The sequence below is a fragment of the Leiobunum rupestre genome, chromosome 8, assembly GCF_980474605.1.
Source record: "Leiobunum rupestre chromosome 8, qqLeiRupe1.1.hap1, whole genome shotgun sequence".
Classification (NCBI taxonomy): Eukaryota; Metazoa; Arthropoda; class Arachnida; order Opiliones; family Sclerosomatidae; genus Leiobunum; species Leiobunum rupestre.
The window spans coordinates 23,193,618-23,213,162 of record NC_143391.1 but is presented as its reverse complement, the minus strand read 5'-3'; the positions used below and the strand labels follow the sequence as shown (position 1 = coordinate 23,213,162).

The following is a 19,545-nucleotide window of genomic DNA, read 5'->3' as shown; positions in this document are numbered from 1 at the left end:
TTGTTTCCTAATGCCTATAGTCACGAGTGCCTAAGCGTGTGTAGTGGCAATTGCGGCTGTCCCGCGGAAGAATGCCCTATACACGCTTCACTAGAAATGAAATTTACGTGAAATTAAAAGCTTACGCCTACGACGGTCGTTTAGCTTTCCATAGTAGTAGCGACTTAAGTTTATTTCTATCGAGGTCTCTTTTCCACGAGGCAGTCGCACTGTCTCTTTTGATTCAAAAATAACAAAAATCTCGTTTTAAAGTCGAGTGTTTTTTAACCAAGAAACCGCCCAAAAATTGAAAGTAAAATTACATAAATATGACACGGGATTGTCACACTTTTAGGTCTTATAAGGGTACGCACTTTTTTGGTTTTTCGAGTTTGTGATGTAATTTATATTGTAAAGAAATAAATTCAAAAGGCTATAATAAAAAAAAACTGCGGTATGTTTAAATGTCTCTAACCTGATCCAACTACACTCTCGCGTAACCAGTCATCTTAGTAGAGTAGCGAAGCGCGTAATAAAGCCCGTAATTTAGATTATTGTCTGACCGATTTGGGGGATAACGATCCTGTTTGGAAAACGATTGTTTGCGAAAAGCGCAATTCACTTGGTCGGGTAAGCATCGATAAACACGGATCAAAGAAAATTGACGAGAGAAAAACAGCGTATAATAATTTGGGGTAAAACGCCTCCCCGATATGCCGTTACACCCCAGTCTGAAAAAACCGTTTGAATAGAAAAAGTATTTCCAGCCGCGGTGTGATTTTCCGCGCCTAAATCCATAAACAAAGATCAGTCAGCCACAAAGAGGGCCGCCGCGTTAGGATGAAGGATAACCCCAAAGCTATCATCCTCCTCGTTTTAAAAGCTAACCTCAAAGCGAGATTGTTCTTGCGTGGCCAAGCTCGGGGATCAACCCTAAAAGAACGGAAGCGTTTTCGTTGTCCCTGACACCGAAGCTCGGGTAACGCTCTTTACCGCCGATCTAATCTTAAGTAACGACCCTTCTACACGAAACGTTCGTGTTGAAAAAATTCCTAAGCTCGTGAAAAATGAACAACAAAGACCTTTCATTCCGAATATGTAAAACTATTATGTTTTGTCGCCTTGAGTAATAAGGCAAAATAAACACGCCGAGAAACGTGTTCAACCAACTGTGCCTTTGTCTATTGGGAAATTGAATGAATAATATTCGGGGGAAAAGACAGTCCCAATCCGACGTTTGCCGCTCTTTGCTCGAGCGGAAGATGACTCGTAAGAGATTTTACGCCAACTTCAATTTATCAAGCTAGTCAAAGTCAATTTTTTCACGGATTTCTTTGCGTCCGCGTTGTGACAAAAATTGCGATTAGAATTAATTTTCATATTTATCCGTCTCACAATAAGGTTGACAAATGGTTAACTCGGAGTGACTTTATCGCGTCAGCGTTGTTTTCAACGTAAAAAGTCAGGCTAAATTCTTTCCCAAAAGCGACTTCATGACGTTTAACTTAAAATGTTTTTCGTAATGTACCCGTCAAAAAAGCACCACCTGCGCAAACGTCATAGACATTCAACCTTTACCAAAATAAACGACACCGTGAAAGAAATATTGCAAAACCATTTTTATTTGGTCGAGACAGAGGGAGGATAAACAAAATTGAAAAAATCCTTACATTACTTAAATCGTATAATACAAAAATACAATTAAATGAACTTGAATGGAAAATGGTCGATGACGCCGCGGCGTGATAATGCGAGTAAAATTAATGCCGGCGTCATTTCAATTAATTAAAATTAATTCTATATCGAGAAATGCCTACAATGTTTTTTTTTCTTTTTTGGACGGTGGCCATATCATCGTATAACACGCGGTGGAATAACAGTTTATAAAAGAAATGAACAGACGAAAAAAACTTGGAATGCGCACATTCTAAAAAGGGGCCACGGGTTTTTGACTAGAGAACCAGCAGCTACATCGATGACCCTTCTTCACTACCAAATTAACAAATCGTTTTTTTTTAAAAGCGCGTTTAAGAAAAGTTCTCTAGAACAATGTTTATAGTATACATATAGGAACAGGAACAAAGGGATCGTCAAATTTGTACACTTCAAAACGCTTTCAAAACCATACAATTTATTTGTGGTCTTTTACAGTCAATGATTATTCCAGCAGTAACAGCTTAGACAAAAAAATCATTTAAAATGCCCATTTATAAGCCGTTGCTTTCGATTAGGCCCAAAGTGAAAATTATCGGAGAAAGGTAATATCAAGCGAAGAAACCGGTACCACAGAGCCTAATTTGTTTTCAACACGCGCGTGCTTGCGATATATTGTACAACAAAACGTATATATAAATAACATTATTTCAAAACGCGCAAAACAGTTTATAATTATATACAAGTTGGACGGATTAACGATAAGGCTCTTTTTCGTTCGAGGATTTTTTTTCATTTACTGGTTCGACCGACGCGTACGTGGATATATCGGCCTGAAATTTTTGCTAAATAGAACCGCTCATCATTTAGTAGCGTCCGGAAAAGCTCGAACGCCTTTCGAGAATGTACGTTAAGAAATTACCGGTAACGAGGCTCTAGTTTAAAGCGGATTCTTCGGGCAGATTACGCCTCCGAGTAAATTTCAAGAACTCTGTTAACACTTTGGAACGAGTAGCGTCGTTCTACGTGCCTGGCCCCCGAGCCACGGCCATCGCGCGAGAGCGTCTCGTATACAATCTATAAACTAATTACGCGCTGCTCCGGAGATGCGCTGACTATGTTCCCGTTTTGATCGTTAATCATAAAGATAACTAATGAAGTCGAGCCTCGTTGCTTCGTTTATTTACGCGCGAGGTGGTCTCCGTGGAAGGGGTATTCTTCCGTTCCCATCGTTAATTAATACTCGCCACGAGTAGACTAATTACATTTTGCGAGACCACCGATTAGTTTCATCTCGATAAGCTCCTATACTTCGAGATACAGTCACTTCGTAAAAAACAATGAAAAACAAATGATAAATTAAAATATTTTATAAGTTGTTTTTTGGAGGGAAAGGACACCACCGTGTCTGAGTGGTGGTCAGGGGTAAAACTATCACGGACGAGACGTTGAACGATTAGCGAGGGTTTTCGAGTTTCTTACTAAACAGATCGAAAAAGAGGTTGTCGTTTCGAGAGAAAAAACGCTTCTCTCCGCTAAGCTAGGATCGAAACGAGGATCGAAGCTTCGCGAAAGATTAACCGGCATCTTTGTTCGTTTAAATTGTTTAAATGATATAAGCCGATGATTATTCCGTGTCGGAAGCGTTGGTGGTGGCGGCCGACGACGGTCTGGCCGGCGAGAAGGCCGAATTCTCACCGCCCATCTTGGGGAAGGAGGACTCCCGTGGCTTGGGCGGTGACTGGTGACTAGAATGAGCCGGTTCGGCCGGGTGCTGCTGCCGATGGTGTTGGTGCAGGAGTTGCAAAGAAGCCGGAATAGGGGAGATAGGGCTGGAACTGCGGCCGTCCGGCGAAGGGCAGTCGAGCTGCCGGACGCTGTGGAGGTGAGAGTCTCCTCGATCGTCCAAGGGCTTCAAGAGATTCATCCTCTGATGGCGTCTCCACTTTGCTCGTCTGTTAGAAAACCACACCTGTATATCAAACAATCACAATTGATTGGTGGAGGATGACCATGTGCACGCTATGATAACTTGGCTAAAACGGATAGTGAATCGGGAGTGCGGTGCTAGTGAGGTGCGAGAACCGAACGACCCGGATGAAGGCTGATGAAACCATTACCGATGAAACGATAAACCAGATGAAAATAACCTAGCTAAGAGGTCACTTAGAAAAAAAAGGAGAGACAAAGCTACGGCGAAACCTCAACTACGCGAAATGAGACCAGTCATACCAAACGAATGTAAGAAGCAAAAAAGACACCGCATGCCAACCAAAAGTTTACTTTGCAAAATAAAGAAAACGTATGTAAGAAATCGTGACCCGGAGGTTGCCCTTGTTTGGTCAGTCACCTAGCAACTAGGCGACCGTTCGTTCGGATATCGATCGTCGGTCCGTTCAAGCTCGTTTATTTAGTGGGTGTGAGGCGATCTTTTCTTTTGAACGCGGGGTCCAGGAAGCCAAAGGTTTTCTCGATAAATGTTAAGAGGCTGCGTGATAGCGAGGCGTAATAATGGCCAGGGGAACGCCGCCAGAGAGCGCTGACGCAATAACGAAGTCGTGTTTATTGAACGCAGCCACTGCTCTTGGCCGCCTATTGTCCGTCCCGGACTGCCAATTTTCTTTCCCTTCTTTTCGCGGACATTTTTCCTTTCATAAAAAGACATGCCATAGACCAATATAATTTCCTCTCCATTTTCCCGCCGTCCAGGCTGGTCGCGCGAATTCGACAGGGGGGGGGGGGGGTGGGGGACGGCGTCGTTGGATCCGCCCACGAATTGCTTTTGTGTAATCCAGACAATCGCTCACCGGTTCCCTTAATAGAGGACGCCGAAAATCGCGCAGACTCAAAGCGTAGGTGACCATCGCGTTGCTATGGTGATCCGACTACAAATAAAAACTCTTAAGGGGAACGCGCCTACCCTTAGCCTCGGGTCCCGGGCAACAACGGCGCCGTAAAAACCGGAACCGCATTGGGCGCCCGTACGGTACGATCTCGAACTTAAAATACGTGGGAGGTAACGATCGAAACTGGACACTAATGTCGTCCAAGAACGAAAGAGTAATTTAGCGACGTTCGTTTCCCGAATAAACGACCTCTCTTTACAATATTGAAGGGCTTTTAATGTCGGATTTCGCGAAGTAAAAAGGGGAGGAGGGAGGGTTTGTTCTGGAAGAAGATAAATAAGGCGGTAGAAGCCCGAACAAAATCAATGCTTGGACGCTTCTAAATAGTTGGCCCGTTAGAACGTTCGAGATAGAGATCCATTACCTCGAACCCTACACACCCCGCATTCTTATACCTATATATACTCTTATTTTATCGACTTTACAAAATGTCCAACACGAACGAAAGGAGTTTCCGCTTCGACGCCCATACGATTGGGAAATAATGAAAAAGACTAATCTCCGCCACTGGACCCCGGCTAAGTTCGGGCCTTTACCACTAAGTGAGAAGTGGGAAAAGGCGGTGGTTAAATTGAAATCACGCGCGTGTGCGCTAAGGTGTAAACCCAAATTCTTAACCAACACCAAAAGCATCGTGCACGGAGTGAAAAGCCCGATTGATTTGGTTTGAAAAAAATAGATTGAAAACTGACTCGTATCTCACCTGGACCCTGGCTTCGGAGAGATTTGTCTTGGAGGCCAGTCTTTCTCGGGTACTGACGCAGGGGTAATGCGTCTTCTCGAATTCCTCCTCCAGAACTTCCAACTGCTCGGGGCTGAACGTGGTCCGGTTGCGACGAAACTTGGGACGATCGCCGCTGTCCGAAGAGGCGCCTTCGTCCGAATCTTTATCTCCTGAAAGAATTATAAAAAACACGAAGAATTTATAATTAAAATAACGTATAATATATAAGTGGTATGGTAAGGAGGTTGAAAGAAACACGAGTAGCCCTGGGATAATGTCCTTCGCCGATTCCTTAAAATCGATTTGGGCAAAAAATATCAATCTGGGAAATGGCGAAAATATCTTTTCTCTCTCCCTTTTTTATCTTAGTTCGCGGATATAATTACTGGAAGGTAGGTTTCCAGCGGCGAGTATTCCAACGACAGTATTTATTAATCCATTAAATCTGGGTTTGAAACCGCTTTCGATAAGGTTTTGATGCCGTGTCGCGGTTCAAATTATATCTTCTCCGCTAAAGGGGATCGTCGTGTAGGCCCTCAGAGCCGAAATAATTTCGCGCCGAGGTCGCCCCCCCCCCTCCCCCTTCGCTTTGCTAACTTTTTTCCTCGTCTAAATCTTACGTATCAGACGAGCCCCCATTAACTTGTTCGTAATTTAAGTGAAGATTGCCAGAATAAAAAAAAACCGTCGAATTCCGCGGTCCCCCCTGGTCGGGTTCTCATTTTATTATTATTGTCGAAGGGGGAACTCTATACGCCGAGAAAGAAGAAGATCTATTTTTTCGCCCTTTTATTTCGATTAAACTCGAGAAAACGAGTTTTATGCCCAGAGATTTATAGGAAAAAACGTATATATTAAAAGCCCCCTTAATGGATAGCCTTTTCTCCAGTTTCGCTTTTTTGCGCTATTATTTTTTTCGTTTTCTCGTAATCCCCGCGAGTCTCCCGCCAAATGTATCGTACTTTATCCGAGGAAGGGCTAAGACTTGTTGAAAGCGTGGTCAAATAGCTGTAAGAGCCGAAAAATAATCGCCTCGGGTGATGAGCAGCTCCGAGCCTATAAATTAGTCAGTTGAACGCGACATAAAACTAGACTTCAATTTCTTCCCGCCAGAAACTTATCCAAGCGTATAGCTGGCAGGTCCTCCTTTCTTCGCGGTACGTATAATCCTTGTCCGACGCGACTCCGAAGGGACAACTGGTTATTGACAAATACGTCGGTCGAAGGTACAGTCTGCTTGGTACTGAAAGGGGTATCAATTACGGTAGGCGAGTAGGTGAGACGTTTTCCAGAAGAACCAAAATAGTGGAATATAAGGTTGGCCCCGGGGCAATCGCCAATTTCATCTCGTCATTTTGTCCGTCAACCCTGTCATTACCGATTGGATGCTCATGCGTGCCACTTTGCGTCTTTGCCACAAAAATGGCCCGACGCTTATCACTTCAAAACTCCGATATCTTCTGGATATATATATATTCTACGTCGCTTGGCAATTACCCCGTTCTACGGTGTTTATTATCGGATAGAAGGCAAATGTAACCAAGCGAATGAGTATCCCCGTTCCATCACCTCGTAAATAGGCTCAATTGAGCGTGAGCGGCTCCGACGCTTTCGAGATCATCGACTAATTTTGTCTCCAAATGATATCGAATCGGCGGACGTAACACCTCATCTTAAAACGCTTAGAAACCCCGGAGCGATTCGTTACGTCGCATTTTCACGCGAACAACAAACCCATCCCTGGTACGACGCGTTTACAAACCGATTCAAATTGATTTGTGATAAACCTTCCACGCCGAAACTATATAAGAACATTTGGACTTGTGATTTTGAAAAGCGGCTCAATGATGAGGTATTCGTGCCTGATGTGATTTGACATCCAGATGGAAGTGAAAGTAATTTATAACTAATAAACGGACAAGTAGTGCCGTTGTCGAGTTACGCGTATTATTAAGCAATTAAGACCGAAAATTACCGAATTGGGACATAAAATAAATTTATTGTATTTGCGTAAACCCGCCTAAAGCGGTAATACGGGAGAGAAAAGCTGAAATTACGTGTCAAATAACCCCTCGGTATTTCTTAAGGTTTTATTTACGACTCCAATCGGTCGTATTTTAACGGATTAACGGTAAAAAATATCGGAAAAAAGGGATAAATCCAACGCGGTCACGAACTAACCCAAATGCGCGCTTCAAATCAAATACACTTCTTTTGAAATTAAGGGCAGCGCCACTGTATAATTTTCGCCATAAAATAATTTGAACCGCGATCAAAGGGACGGTCGGGTTTCTTCTTTTCATTCTATTAATTCCGATACGTAGGAATATCTGTAGATAGAAATCTGCACACGCGAAAGCCAACACGGTAGCGAATTGAATTCGAGAAGTCCAATCGAATCGAGACCACCTATTAAGAAATCGAGCCTCGGGGCGCACCGTTCCACACACGCTGATATACGCTTTGGCATTACACGTATAGTGAGAGATCCTATTGAGGAACCACCGTGGTTTTTCAATTTAAAAATCAATTCCAATGAAAAAGATAGAGAGAAAAGGCATATCACGAGAAGGCAGTAACGCTGATGGGTGGCGGACTTGATTCTCGCCTTCCGCGACGCGACAAAGGATCCATGGCCCGTTTTAAAAGGACCAGGGACCAACCCACGCGCCTAAATCATATTCATTACGTTCACGATCTCGAGAAATTGGTACCCGGTCCGAGTCCGAAGAAAGCCAGCCTCGATATAATCTTACCTATAAGTCTATCGTCCCGTAGATGCGCCAGCGACGAGAGGTGCAGGTGATGTCCGTGTCCCGCTTCGGGATGGACGGAGTTGCCAATGTTGTTGCCTCCGGAGACGGAGCTGGCCGGAGAAGACCCGTTTCCAGTTTGAGGTACTGGAGAGCCGGCGAATGGTGACCAGAGGTGAGGCGTCGAGGCGGCTGCCGCGGCGGCTTGGGCGACTGCCGCCGCGCTCCACGGGAAAGCCGCGGCAGCGGCGGCGGCGTATGGGTGGTAGATGCCATACCCGGCAGCCCTCGCAAATTCGGCGGCGGCTCTTTCGGCGGCTCGATTCCTGAGAATTCGGTTGATAGAACTGACGCTGGGAGCGGTGTTGTTCGTACAGACACCTGGAATGAGTGAAATCATTCGGTTAATTTTGAATAAAAAGCCTAAATGTATTTAGAAATTCAGGTTAAATGTACTGTAGGCTTTCATCCTAATCTGTAATTTTATTTAATTCCTAATCTTATAATGGGAATTGATTTGAAATTAAGGCAGTTATACGCAGTTTTGAACAAATTAAATGCTTGCGTTAATTATCCGTCACATCTATAAACCCTGCTTTAGACTACGAGATTAATATGTTTTCATTCACGCACAGGTAATAGATTCTATAGTGTACCGAGAGGCCCACCTAAAATACAACTTAATACAGCACTCCTAAAGGCATCCATAACAGAAGCTTTATGTACGATGATAAGACAATGACCGCGAAACCCTCAGATAAAGCGTTATTCGCCCTATCAGTTTCTGACAAAACTTGTCAAGTAATTTGAAAGAGGATCGGTTCACTACCCAAAAGTCAGTGGAAGCCCCCTCTTCCACGAATAAAGACCATTTCGCTTTCTACCTCGATTCTTACGAGTCGTAAATCGCCCATTGGCGCCTCCGGTGAAATCTGTTCTATAACATTGTTCTACGACGACGCCACTTTCGCTTGACCGTAAAACGTTAGTGGGCGCTGCCTTCGAAAGGCTATCGCGCCAGTGACGAGAGATCCCGGAGACGATTGTAGGCGCCGCGAGTGTTTCACTGGCACCCAGGTCACGTAGGAGTGAAGAACTCGCTCGGTAGCGGCAAATGATGGCCGATCGGAAAACGCTTTCTCCGCGCCTCTTCTGATATGAAAACCTCTCCCAAATTGGGATGCCCCCTCATTGATGTGCCCCGCGTAGTGTGGAATAATGATCGGGATGGCGCGCCCCGGGGCCCCCGCGCGCGAGAATTATTTATGTAGGTTAAACGGCCAGTCGACTCGAGAAAATATGACAGCCAGAAACTCTTCCACTAATTGGTTCGCGCCCCACGCACCAAGGTGGCGTTACCACCGACTGACGAAATTGTCACGATGGTTTCGGATATTTACGCGACACACGGAAAATACTAATAAATAAGCCATCATCCTATTTCCTGGACTTTTATACTGGAAGGAGTGTCGGTGTCTAAGGCCTTAAGTGTGGTGGTGGAGTGGTTAGCACTTTCGCCTCGCAGCAAGAGGAGTCGGGTTTGATCCCAGCTTGTGGCACTGGGTGAAAACTCGGAACAGCTCATTCCGCGTTGAGTTTGCAAGTTATCTCCCTACTTGTTTAAGGGGTTTTCCCTTCCATAAAAACTTGCTGAGGTTAACGGTAATAGTTAGTGTAGGGAGCTGTTGGCTCACGTGGCATGAAGGGATTGCCACCACCCTCCTACGCATTGTAGCCCGGCCACCTGAATTAATGGCTTTAAAAGTCGCTTGATGACTTAGGCCTATGGTGGTGCCTTGGGTATTATTATTATAATAATAATAATTATTATTATTATTATTATTATTAAAAAAATACTGGAAGAAGACGTGCCAAAACCTATTTCACCCAACTTTAATACGAACAGTCATACCAATCCAAAATAAAATAGAAAAGTAAAATCGTGTTACCTTCGGAGATGAGCCTCTCTCTGATTTCCCAGGCGAAAATGGTGGGATTTTCTCGTTTGTACTGCTCGATCTTGGCGACTACGACCGGTGTCGCGACCTTGGGTTTACTTCCACCAATCACCCCTGGCCTTAAAGAATTCGTGTGATGACCTTCTTGATAGAAGCGTCCCGCCGTGGCTGGACTAGATAGACCGTGAGGATAATTTCGTTCGGGGTCCATCTTGTGTCCGGCCATACCGGCTCTGCGTAGGTCTACAATTAAGAAAATAAAAAAAAATATATACTTAATGACCTCCGACTTTACGAAGGCGATCTCGGGCCGTCCCACCATCAAAAATGAAACGAGATAAAAGGTGGGCTGGTCCGATATTTAAGCGAGGGTATTTCTTAATGGCGCCTATCCGATCAAATAGTCTCTTTAGAAAGCGTTTAATCGTTGACAATGGCGAATTTACGCGTTTAAAAGTTGACGCAATCAAAACTGTTGTTTTTGTCGATTTATTTGCATAAGAAACATTAGGGGCCCACGCGGAAATAAATGATACTCATTTGAAATAAATGACACCGAGCGCCATCTAATGGTAATTAACGCGGGATCAAACCGTTCCTAGAGGACACCGACGTCATAATAATAGGAATATTTATTCCTCCCACTGAACAAAACACAGAAAAGAAGATTGGAGACTATTTTTGGATGGCGTTATAGTGTTTTCCCCGCTAATCATTCTCCGTGGCTCGGTTGGAGAGGGATTTGGCAATCACGAAGTCTTTAAACTCCCATCGAAGGGAAAGAAAACTAAGGGAGGGGGTTTGTTTTGAAAGTCTCAACTAGGTAATAAACTAATTACGGGTAAAACAAAGGGACGTGGATGGGCGCCCCCAAAAACATCGCGCCTTCACCTCATTAGCCGCGCAGAGGACCCTCTCTCACCTCGTTTGCTATCCAAACATTAGGAAGCGAAAAATTGTTCACCTCAGCAATCGAGTTTTGCCCGATAATTACGGTTGTTGCGTTTCTCTAATTTGATAGACTTTCATCAGTCCGCGGCTTCGCAATTAAACGAGTCGAACTCGCGAAGAGATCATTAATACGGCGACCAAACAGCGTCAAAAATTAGATTACAGACGACGGTGGACGCCACGTCGAAACGACGGTAAAGTCTGCGAGTGGTCGTACCAGATTGATCTTAATTACGATACGATTACCTATATCGAAAGGGTTAATGTTTTTTCTACAACAATTTTCTAAGTTCAACGAGATTTATAAGTGTCGACTAAAAAACGACGATAATCTTTTTAAAAGTAGCTCAAATTACGGCGAAGCAATTATAAATTATCGAGTGGGTACTTTTGAGCGAGGAAAATTCATTACTTGACCTCAAAATTAATTTAAACTAATTGGCGTAGATGGCTAAAGTTGGCTCTTAAGAAGAAATAAGGATCTACGAAGCGCGAGAGGGGGGTCGAGGATCTCGAAGTGTTGTTGATAATGATACGTCGTCTTGACTTCTTCAAACAGGCTCGGGTAAATGGATTACCCTCGACCGGCCATAATAAACAGACGAATTTTATTTTTTTTTCTTACCGCGATCCAAAAAAGGCGCAAAATCCAAACAGGTTTGAAAAATCGTCAATTTACGGTTTCGAAGCGGGGCTCGGCGATCGTACCCCCTTATTACCGGCTACCCCTCCATTTTCTATATTCCATACTCTCCCGGTGGCTACAGCTGGGTTTCGTTATAAATTTGGTAGCCCAAAACGGGGGCTGCGTCGCCTTTATGACCAGAAAACGCCGACTAAAGTCTGCAGCGACGGCGCGGATATTGCGGCTGACGTGAGCCTCCAATAATATCTAAATCAAAATCTCCTTAAGCGTAGATCCACGACTTAATTAAAGAGTTTATTATACGCCGAAAACGTTTTCGCTGCTCGCTCTTTGAGCGCGCCTTATTTTCCGATAATAAACGTATTACGCTTAAGCCGGGGGTGATTATAAAACTGTTAAAAGGAAATTTATGGCCATTGAGCCACGATCAGACCCCGATTGCGAGCGACAAATACCCCGCCGTATACACGTACCCGAGCGATGCCCACCGTTCTCGGCTAGCGGAGATCAGACTCGGGGCCAAAACCACCAAGATCTATTTCTTTTTTAGCCATAGTTGATGTTTCAATCGACGGGTACCCGTCTAAGCCCCGTCGAACGGCGCCGGACACTTCAAGCGGAAGGTGGTAAGTAGGCCCAGTCTGCGCGGTACAACCCCGTCTTTCAACCGATACGCGAGCCAGGACCGCGGTACATATCTTTATTATGATAGAGTCAAAAGAAGAGGATGGTAGTGTAAAAAAATGCCGCTCGTTTGGCCATAAATCTCCGAGGGCGGCTCCTCCTCCCGATCTCCATCCCACCATCGCTGCCGTATAGAACTGGTGCAAAAATAGCCTCCGAAAGAGATGTTTGGCCAAATTGCCGGAGCGCGTTAAAACTGTGATTAGCCATTAGCTTTGGTTTTTTTATCGTTAAATTAAAGTCCAAAGAAGCCCGAGGCTCAATTTATAAAGAGAGCGAAAAAAAAGAGTCAACTCTCGCTAATTAAGACATCTTAATTCCGAAAACAAAACATGTTCCAGCGTATAAAAAAGGCCATAAATTTTAACCCGAAAATTAGTTAATAAATTATACAACCCACTAACTTTTTTTTCAGCCATAGTTTTTACATTATTTCTAACGTCGTACTACGCGTGCTCTGGCTAAATCGCGATTTAATATAACCGGAGTTTTGGACAATATAAAATGGCTTATCGTTTAAGTTTAATATAAGAGATAGACTTGTTTTTGAAAAGTACACGTTTCTTATTGGCGAATTAAAAAGAGAGCTAAAAAATATTGGAAACCTCACATCCGCCGCTGGGATAAAACGACTTCACCTGCCTCACATAATTCATTTAAATTCTCCAGAAATCCTTAATTGAAACTTTTTTTGTAAGTCTAGAGACCGTCTCCCCCCACCTTTAATTCGCTCTTTTTACGTTTGATTTTTTCGTCAAAGATTTAAGCACACTAACCTCGATTTTTTTCTTAATTTCAATTGCGTAAGTAGTTGTATCTCATCGCGCGCCATGGTCGTCGCGAGCGACGTCGAACGCGATTCCGTAACTTATCGGTACGAGCGCGGGGGCAGCGGCAACGGAGGATAACTTTTAAGTAGTTTCGGAAAACGTCGAACCGGTAAGATGAGGACTTAACGAGAATTCGATAAGGTTCTTACGACACGTTTCGACTTATTATCGTCGACCAGAAAAACCGCTCGAAACATTAATAGCGGCCTTTTTTGTTTCACACTGCGAAGTAAAGGCGAAAATTAAATCGATTTGTGTTAAAGCAACTTCGGGGCTTTTTCTTTCCTTTATCTTTATACTTTCTTAGATTGTGAAAACCATTGGCATCGCTCCTGGGCTCTTGGTGGAAAAAATACTTTCAAATTATAGGTGGAAAAAAGCGTTTCCCGATAGGATAACCCTAATTACTCGAGCTTCATTTCTCACATCGTATTATTAGAAAAACGGGGGTGAAATGGAAGGGGCAGAAATTGACTAGCCTAGCACGATCGAAGAGGATTAAAATCGTGATTGAACACTTGATTGGAAATCAATTAAATTTCCGGGGCCTTTAATAAGGCAAATATGTACTACAGCGATTTTCGAGATGAGAGGGATTAATAAGGTTGCCGGTGATACACCGCCGAATTATTTTTCGCCTCGAGTATTTAATAAACGAGTGTAATTATCGGTATCGAGGGGAGATATGGAAAATATATTCGCGATTAGGGGCTAAGCGGGGTTTCGTTGGTGTATTACTTACGCTAGAACTTACCTAATAGTTTGCTGACGGCGCTCTGAGAACTCAAAAAATGTCTGGCGAAATCGTAGGGCCTCAAATTGAAAGGAGCCATCTCGGCGGACATCCCTCGGTTGGCCCCTACCGACCCGGGAAGTGCCAGACCAGCCTCGCCACCGTGCAGGTGGGAGTTCAAGTACAACTGATTCAAATTCCCTGAAAAAGAAGAAGAAATATAAATATAGTTATGGATGCAGTCATTTATAAATTTGTCTTAAGATGCAACTAATTTAGGCAAAGAAGAACCTGCGCTTGCAACTGGTGTCAGGTGCTTAGGAACGTTTTTGATAAAGAGGGGTACAGTTTAAATATTGCATTTGGTGCCCCCTCCATTTAAACGTAATTAAGAATAAGGTTTTGGAGCCCCTTTTGAATTTGAAGATTGAAGTCGAAGGGTTACACCGCCACCCCACCCCATTTCAGGCTCCATCTGGATATTAGGTCTGATTATTATTAATAGGAATACGACACATTATTCATAATCATTGTTATATTTTGTAATATTAATTACATTTAATTCGTATTACTTTGTTGTTTATTAGGTTTATATATAATGTAATTTTAATCATTAATAGTATAAAAAAAGGTACTGTTATTTAGAAGTAGTTAGAAAAAAAGAAAATCTGGTATTTGTCAAAGTTGCCATTATTAATACTTTCGTTTTCGTTCAATAGATGACGACATCCGACTCTTACAAAAATAAATAAGAGTGGCAAAACTACATGGAAATAAAAACTGCGCAGGTTCGAAGTTCTCACTTACGTAAATCGGTTCTTGCTGCGAGTTACAGCACTGAGCAGAGTGAGCATACGCCTACTCTTAATTGAAAAAAAATCCTGCTAAACAAGATGGACCAGAGGAGTGGCGCATTTGACCTTGGAGCATTTTGCTCGTATTTATAGTTAGGTAGTAACGAATACTTTTACGTGTCGGACGCAAATTGAAAATGTAAATGAAGTAACCCGAGTATCCCACGCTGTACTGCAAACCACCGAGATTCCCGGTGGCTTTTTCTCTCGCAATTAGCTAAACATATTAAAGAGATGATAAAATACTCGGAATTAACCCTTTAATTCAAATGATAGCCTCGGAGAAAGTATTCGGGAAAAATGAAACGCAAGCCTAGAAGCTAAACGTGGATCTCATTGTAATGAACTTTTGGCAATAATTCCGAAACCAAACGAATACAAATGGGGGAATTTTAACCCGGGAATTTATGATCATTTCGCTTCTTTTTTTCGCCTTCGATAATTTATAAATATGCATGAAGTGTATCGCTTTGAATTATAGAGCTACCATCATTAGTCGCCGAATATTATTCGTTTAAACGCGGCTACCGAAGTTCACCATTATTAAATGGCACCATCTCCGATTCGGCTATAAGGCACCGTTCCAAAGAGGCGGCACCACCCCAACGTCGCACCAACCTCGGCTACTAATACGACTCCGTCACAAACCGAAGGTCCCTCGCGACTTAACGCGTCCCCGAAGCCGGCGAGGGTCCCGGGCATCCTTAGCCTCCGAGTCCGGCTTTCAATAAGCGTACATTGAGGTGGCAACGGGAGACGTATCCCCTTAACCAGTCTAGTCTCCGTTAGGAACTATATTCGTCGGTAATTGCTAGTTTAGGCGAAAGCATCAACCCCCGTCCGTCGCCGTGCACCCCGACGCCAGCGCACCCCCGGTGAATTAGAGATGGCTGCTTCCCCCTCTTTTCTCGGTCTCTTAAGAGGTAGAATATCGTCGCGTTTAGAAGATTATATCGTTTTGCGTGCATAATAATTGTTGGCGAATGAATATCTGTAGCTCAGAGGCAGAAAAGGAGGGGGTCCCCTTTCTCTCGATACCCCCGCGCAGTCGCCGCGATACCAATTACCGAAAACGAAGAAATGATATTCCTCCTCTTATGCGCGACCATCGCGTGTTGAACTTTGAGGTTCGAAAGCTCGATCGGCCCCGCGGCGAAGCCAGATTCCGAGAGAAAGCTCCGAGCGACCAGGCGCCGCACTACGCCGCGTACGACGATATTTTTAATCAGTAGAGAGAGCGTTTTATTATTATTCTTTTGGGTTTTTTGCGCACTGGGTTACGCGTCTTCTACGAAGAACGACTTACCGCGGAAATTATTCCGTTTCGTAAACTCGTTAATGACTGGGTGGTGTATGTAGACCTAAAGTATCAGGGGGGTAGGTGCCACCGAGGTCATCAAGCCCCTCATCCGCACCCCTCGATCGCGACAGGTTCAGCACACATCTCGACCATTACCGGACTGGCCGTAGACAACGCGCGCGCCGGTAGCCCCGAAAATAGGGTCTTTAAAACACCAACTTCATTTTTCATCCCGCTTTACGTATCGTAAAGAAAATTGATGGTCAACTAATAGTTCAGACTAAGGTGGGAAGAGAGGGTATAGTCGTCCGTGATGTCTCTGGAGGCGTAGTTCTCTTTACAAGCACCACGAGGGAATTTCAATTTTATGGCGGCGAAACTCGAACATCGGCGTAATTATCTTGGTAGCCGAGAAAGAAGGAATATTTATACGTCGCGGACGATGGGCGTGGGTAGATCTGCCTATTATAAGAAATTGAAATTCGTCCACGGCGTCATTTCAATATTTGTTCAGACCTGTACGTAAAATTGGCGTCGATGTAACAATCTGGGAATTTTTTCCCAAATAGGGGTGCTAAGGCAGCACGAGGATACCCTGTAGCCTGTTTACCCGATATCAGGCAAAGGGGGGGGGGGGCTACGTAGCTACTCTTATTATCCCTTCCGAAGCGCAAAGCGTAATAATAGTCTACCTATCAAATCCACTCAGGCGTGTAGCGTCGAGCGAAAATGACCAACCACTCGTACGGCGTGGGTGGATAATGTAACGCAATATAATTCGCATTTTCCAAAGCAGTTACGAAGAAAGACTGCGTGGCGTATTCTAGACTGTCAAAAATGGGAAATGGTTTTTAAAACGCTTTCATAAGTAAATAAACTACAAACGTGACACTCTCGTATTAGTATCTACTTTTGGTCGTATAGAAAGCGCTTTGACAAAGTAATTTCGGAAGCGCATTCTAATGTGAAATAGAAGTTCGCTAAAAGGTACGAGAGACATAACCTTGTCGCGGGCTGCAGTTTCGCAAAATATATGATTTTCACGATGATGAAGCGAAAAGACCATCTGTGGCACAACGCTCAAACGTACGTGACGTGACATCGTCTAAAGAGCGAGCAACACGATACGCTTTGCAATAGGCGCGGCTAGTTGTAGGTTATTCGTGTCATTCAAGGTTAATTTTTGGGGCGCAGGCGCGGGTTTGAGCTACTCGCGCAATATCCTAACAATCGTGTATGTCGGGTTTCAAGCATTCGTGAGATAATCGTTTTCAACCTTGGAATGAAATGGATAATGCGCGTGAACATTCGTTTCGTCGCGAATATCGAGGAAAACATGCTACAACCGAAGCTGTTCGCATCAATATCAAACACGGTATAGTTTTCAACTCAGTGATACACAAACACATTTGTTAAGCATCCAACTCGCTTATACACTTAGAGCTTTAAAGTCGATAGGCTGCTACAAAAATTATAATTAAAGGGGCTGCTACACAAATTATTAAAGGTATTCTACACAAATTATTAAAGGTATGCTTCGCAAATTATTAAAGGGGCTGCTACACAAATTATTTAAGGAGCTGCTACATTAATTATTAAAGGAGCTGCTACGCTAATTATTAAAGGAGCTGCTACACTAATTATTAAAAGAGCTGCTACACTAATTATTAAAGGAGCTGCTACACTAATTATTAAAGGTATTCTACACAAATTATTAAAGGTATTCTACACAAATTATTAAAGGTATGCTTCGCAAATTATTCAAGGGGCTGCTACACAAATTATTAAAGGGGCTGCTACACCAATTATTAAAGGAGCTGCTACACAAATTATATAAGGGGCTGCTACGCAAATTATTAAAGGAACTGCTACACAAATTATATAAGCGGCTGCTACACAAATTATTTAAGGGGCTGCTACACTAATTATTAAAGGAGCTGCTACGCAAATTATTAAAGGAGATGCTACGCAAATTATTAAAGGAGATGCTACACAAATTATTAACGCGTCTGCATGCTATACAAATTATAAAAGGAGCTGCTACACAAATTATTAAAGAAGCTGCTACACAAATTATTAAATGGGCTGCTACCCAAATTATTAAAGGGGCTGCTACACAAATTATTAAAGGAGTGGCTATACAAATTATTAAAGGAGCTGCTACATAAATTATTAACGCGTCTGCATGCTATACAAATTATAAAAGGAGCTGCTACACAAATTATTAAAGAAGCTGCTACACAAATTATTAAATGGGCTGCTACCCAAATTATTAAAGGGGCTGCTACACAAATTATTAAAGGAGTGGCTATACAAATTATTAAAGGAGCTGCTACATAAATTATTAACGCGTCTGCATGCTATACAAATTATAAAAGGAGCTGCTACACAAATTATTAAAGGAGCTGCTGCACAAATTTTTAAAATAGCTGATTTGTAAATTATCAAAGGAGTTGCTACACAAATTATTAAAGGGGCTGCTATAAAAAAAATTTGAAGGAGCTGCTGTACTAATTATTAAAGGAGCTGCTTTACAAAATATTATAAAAGATTCAGAGCAATCAACCAGCTCCTGGAGCTCCAAGTTTCGTATAAGTGGTAGGCACTATGGACCCTCTCGATATAGGGAATTTAAATATATTTGCACTGCCATTTACACTTACAGTCTTTAAAAGAACTTGCCTGCAATGTATTATGGGATTGAAAATGTTACTTTCAATATCAAAGCAACGTCCTAGAATTCGATATCATTGAGGTAGCTATAAGCCTATAACGTCATCAACATGTTCAATTCCACGATTTATCAAGTTACACCATAGTCGCCTATGGTTAAATATTAATGTAGCAAACTATATTGAAACTTGCTTATCTACGATTGGGTTTATTTAGCCCAACATCATTTCAATTCAATGAAAAATTCATTTTCTTCAGTTGACATGATAAACCGAAATGTTTAAAAGACTGCAACTTCGAGTTGTAGAAGGGCATTGCGACGAATAACTAAAGTGGTACTTTGAGTATTTGCATATATTATTAAAAATCGAGTAGACCATCCAGTACTTGGAATTATGATCCTTTAGAAAAAGACTTTATCCAACTGGAAGTAAGACACACTCACAAGGAGACATCCCGAAGTGTAACCCACCGATTTTGTTCAAACTCGGGGGATTGGTAGACCTTCATGTATCATGAAAAATCCTAAAGGGAATTTATTCAATGGGCAACCGTTTTGACATGGCAACACAAAATATTAAACTTTCCCATTGAAAATAACACGGGATTTTGACCTCAAATTGATCAAAATTTGATCAGTTTCGATGTTTTTTTTTGTCAATTTTTATCTATTTTATCTATTTTTGGCATTTTAGAAATTTAGAAATTTGTTAAAATTTTTCACAGGGGGGAGCCCTAGGAATCGGTCAGAATCCCATGTTATTTTCAAGGGGAAAATTTAAATTTGTTGTCAAAAACATTTTTCGTTGTCATGGCAAAAGGGTTGCCCATTGAATAAATTCCCTTTTAGGATTTTTCAAGTTACACGAAGGTCTACCAATCCCCCGAGTTTGAACAAAAT

At 42.7% G+C, this 19,545-nt stretch overlaps 1 protein-coding gene across 3 annotated transcripts in view; it reads right to left on the bottom strand.

Moving 5' to 3' along the window:
• Window positions 1-1,642: 1,642 nt before the first annotated feature.
• Window positions 1,643-19,545, bottom strand: part of LOC149932793 (paired box protein Pax-6-like) — a 43,742-nt gene continuing 25,839 nt past the window's right edge. The window contains exons 3-7 of one of the 3 annotated variants that reach the window (XM_090156596.1): window positions 13,839-14,018; window positions 9,965-10,216; window positions 8,019-8,396; window positions 5,242-5,432; window positions 1,643-3,604 (exon numbers count right to left, since the gene is read on the bottom strand). In XM_090156596.1, the coding sequence (XP_090012722.1) occupies window positions 3,260-3,604; window positions 5,242-5,432; window positions 8,019-8,396; window positions 9,965-10,216; window positions 13,839-14,018 (1,346 nt within the window). In that variant the 3' untranslated portion in view covers window positions 1,643-3,259. The remainder of the gene's footprint in view (window positions 3,605-5,241; window positions 5,433-8,018; window positions 8,397-9,964; window positions 10,217-13,838; window positions 14,019-19,545) is intronic. The other 2 variants (XM_090156597.1, XM_090156598.1) reach the window with 2 other exon arrangements.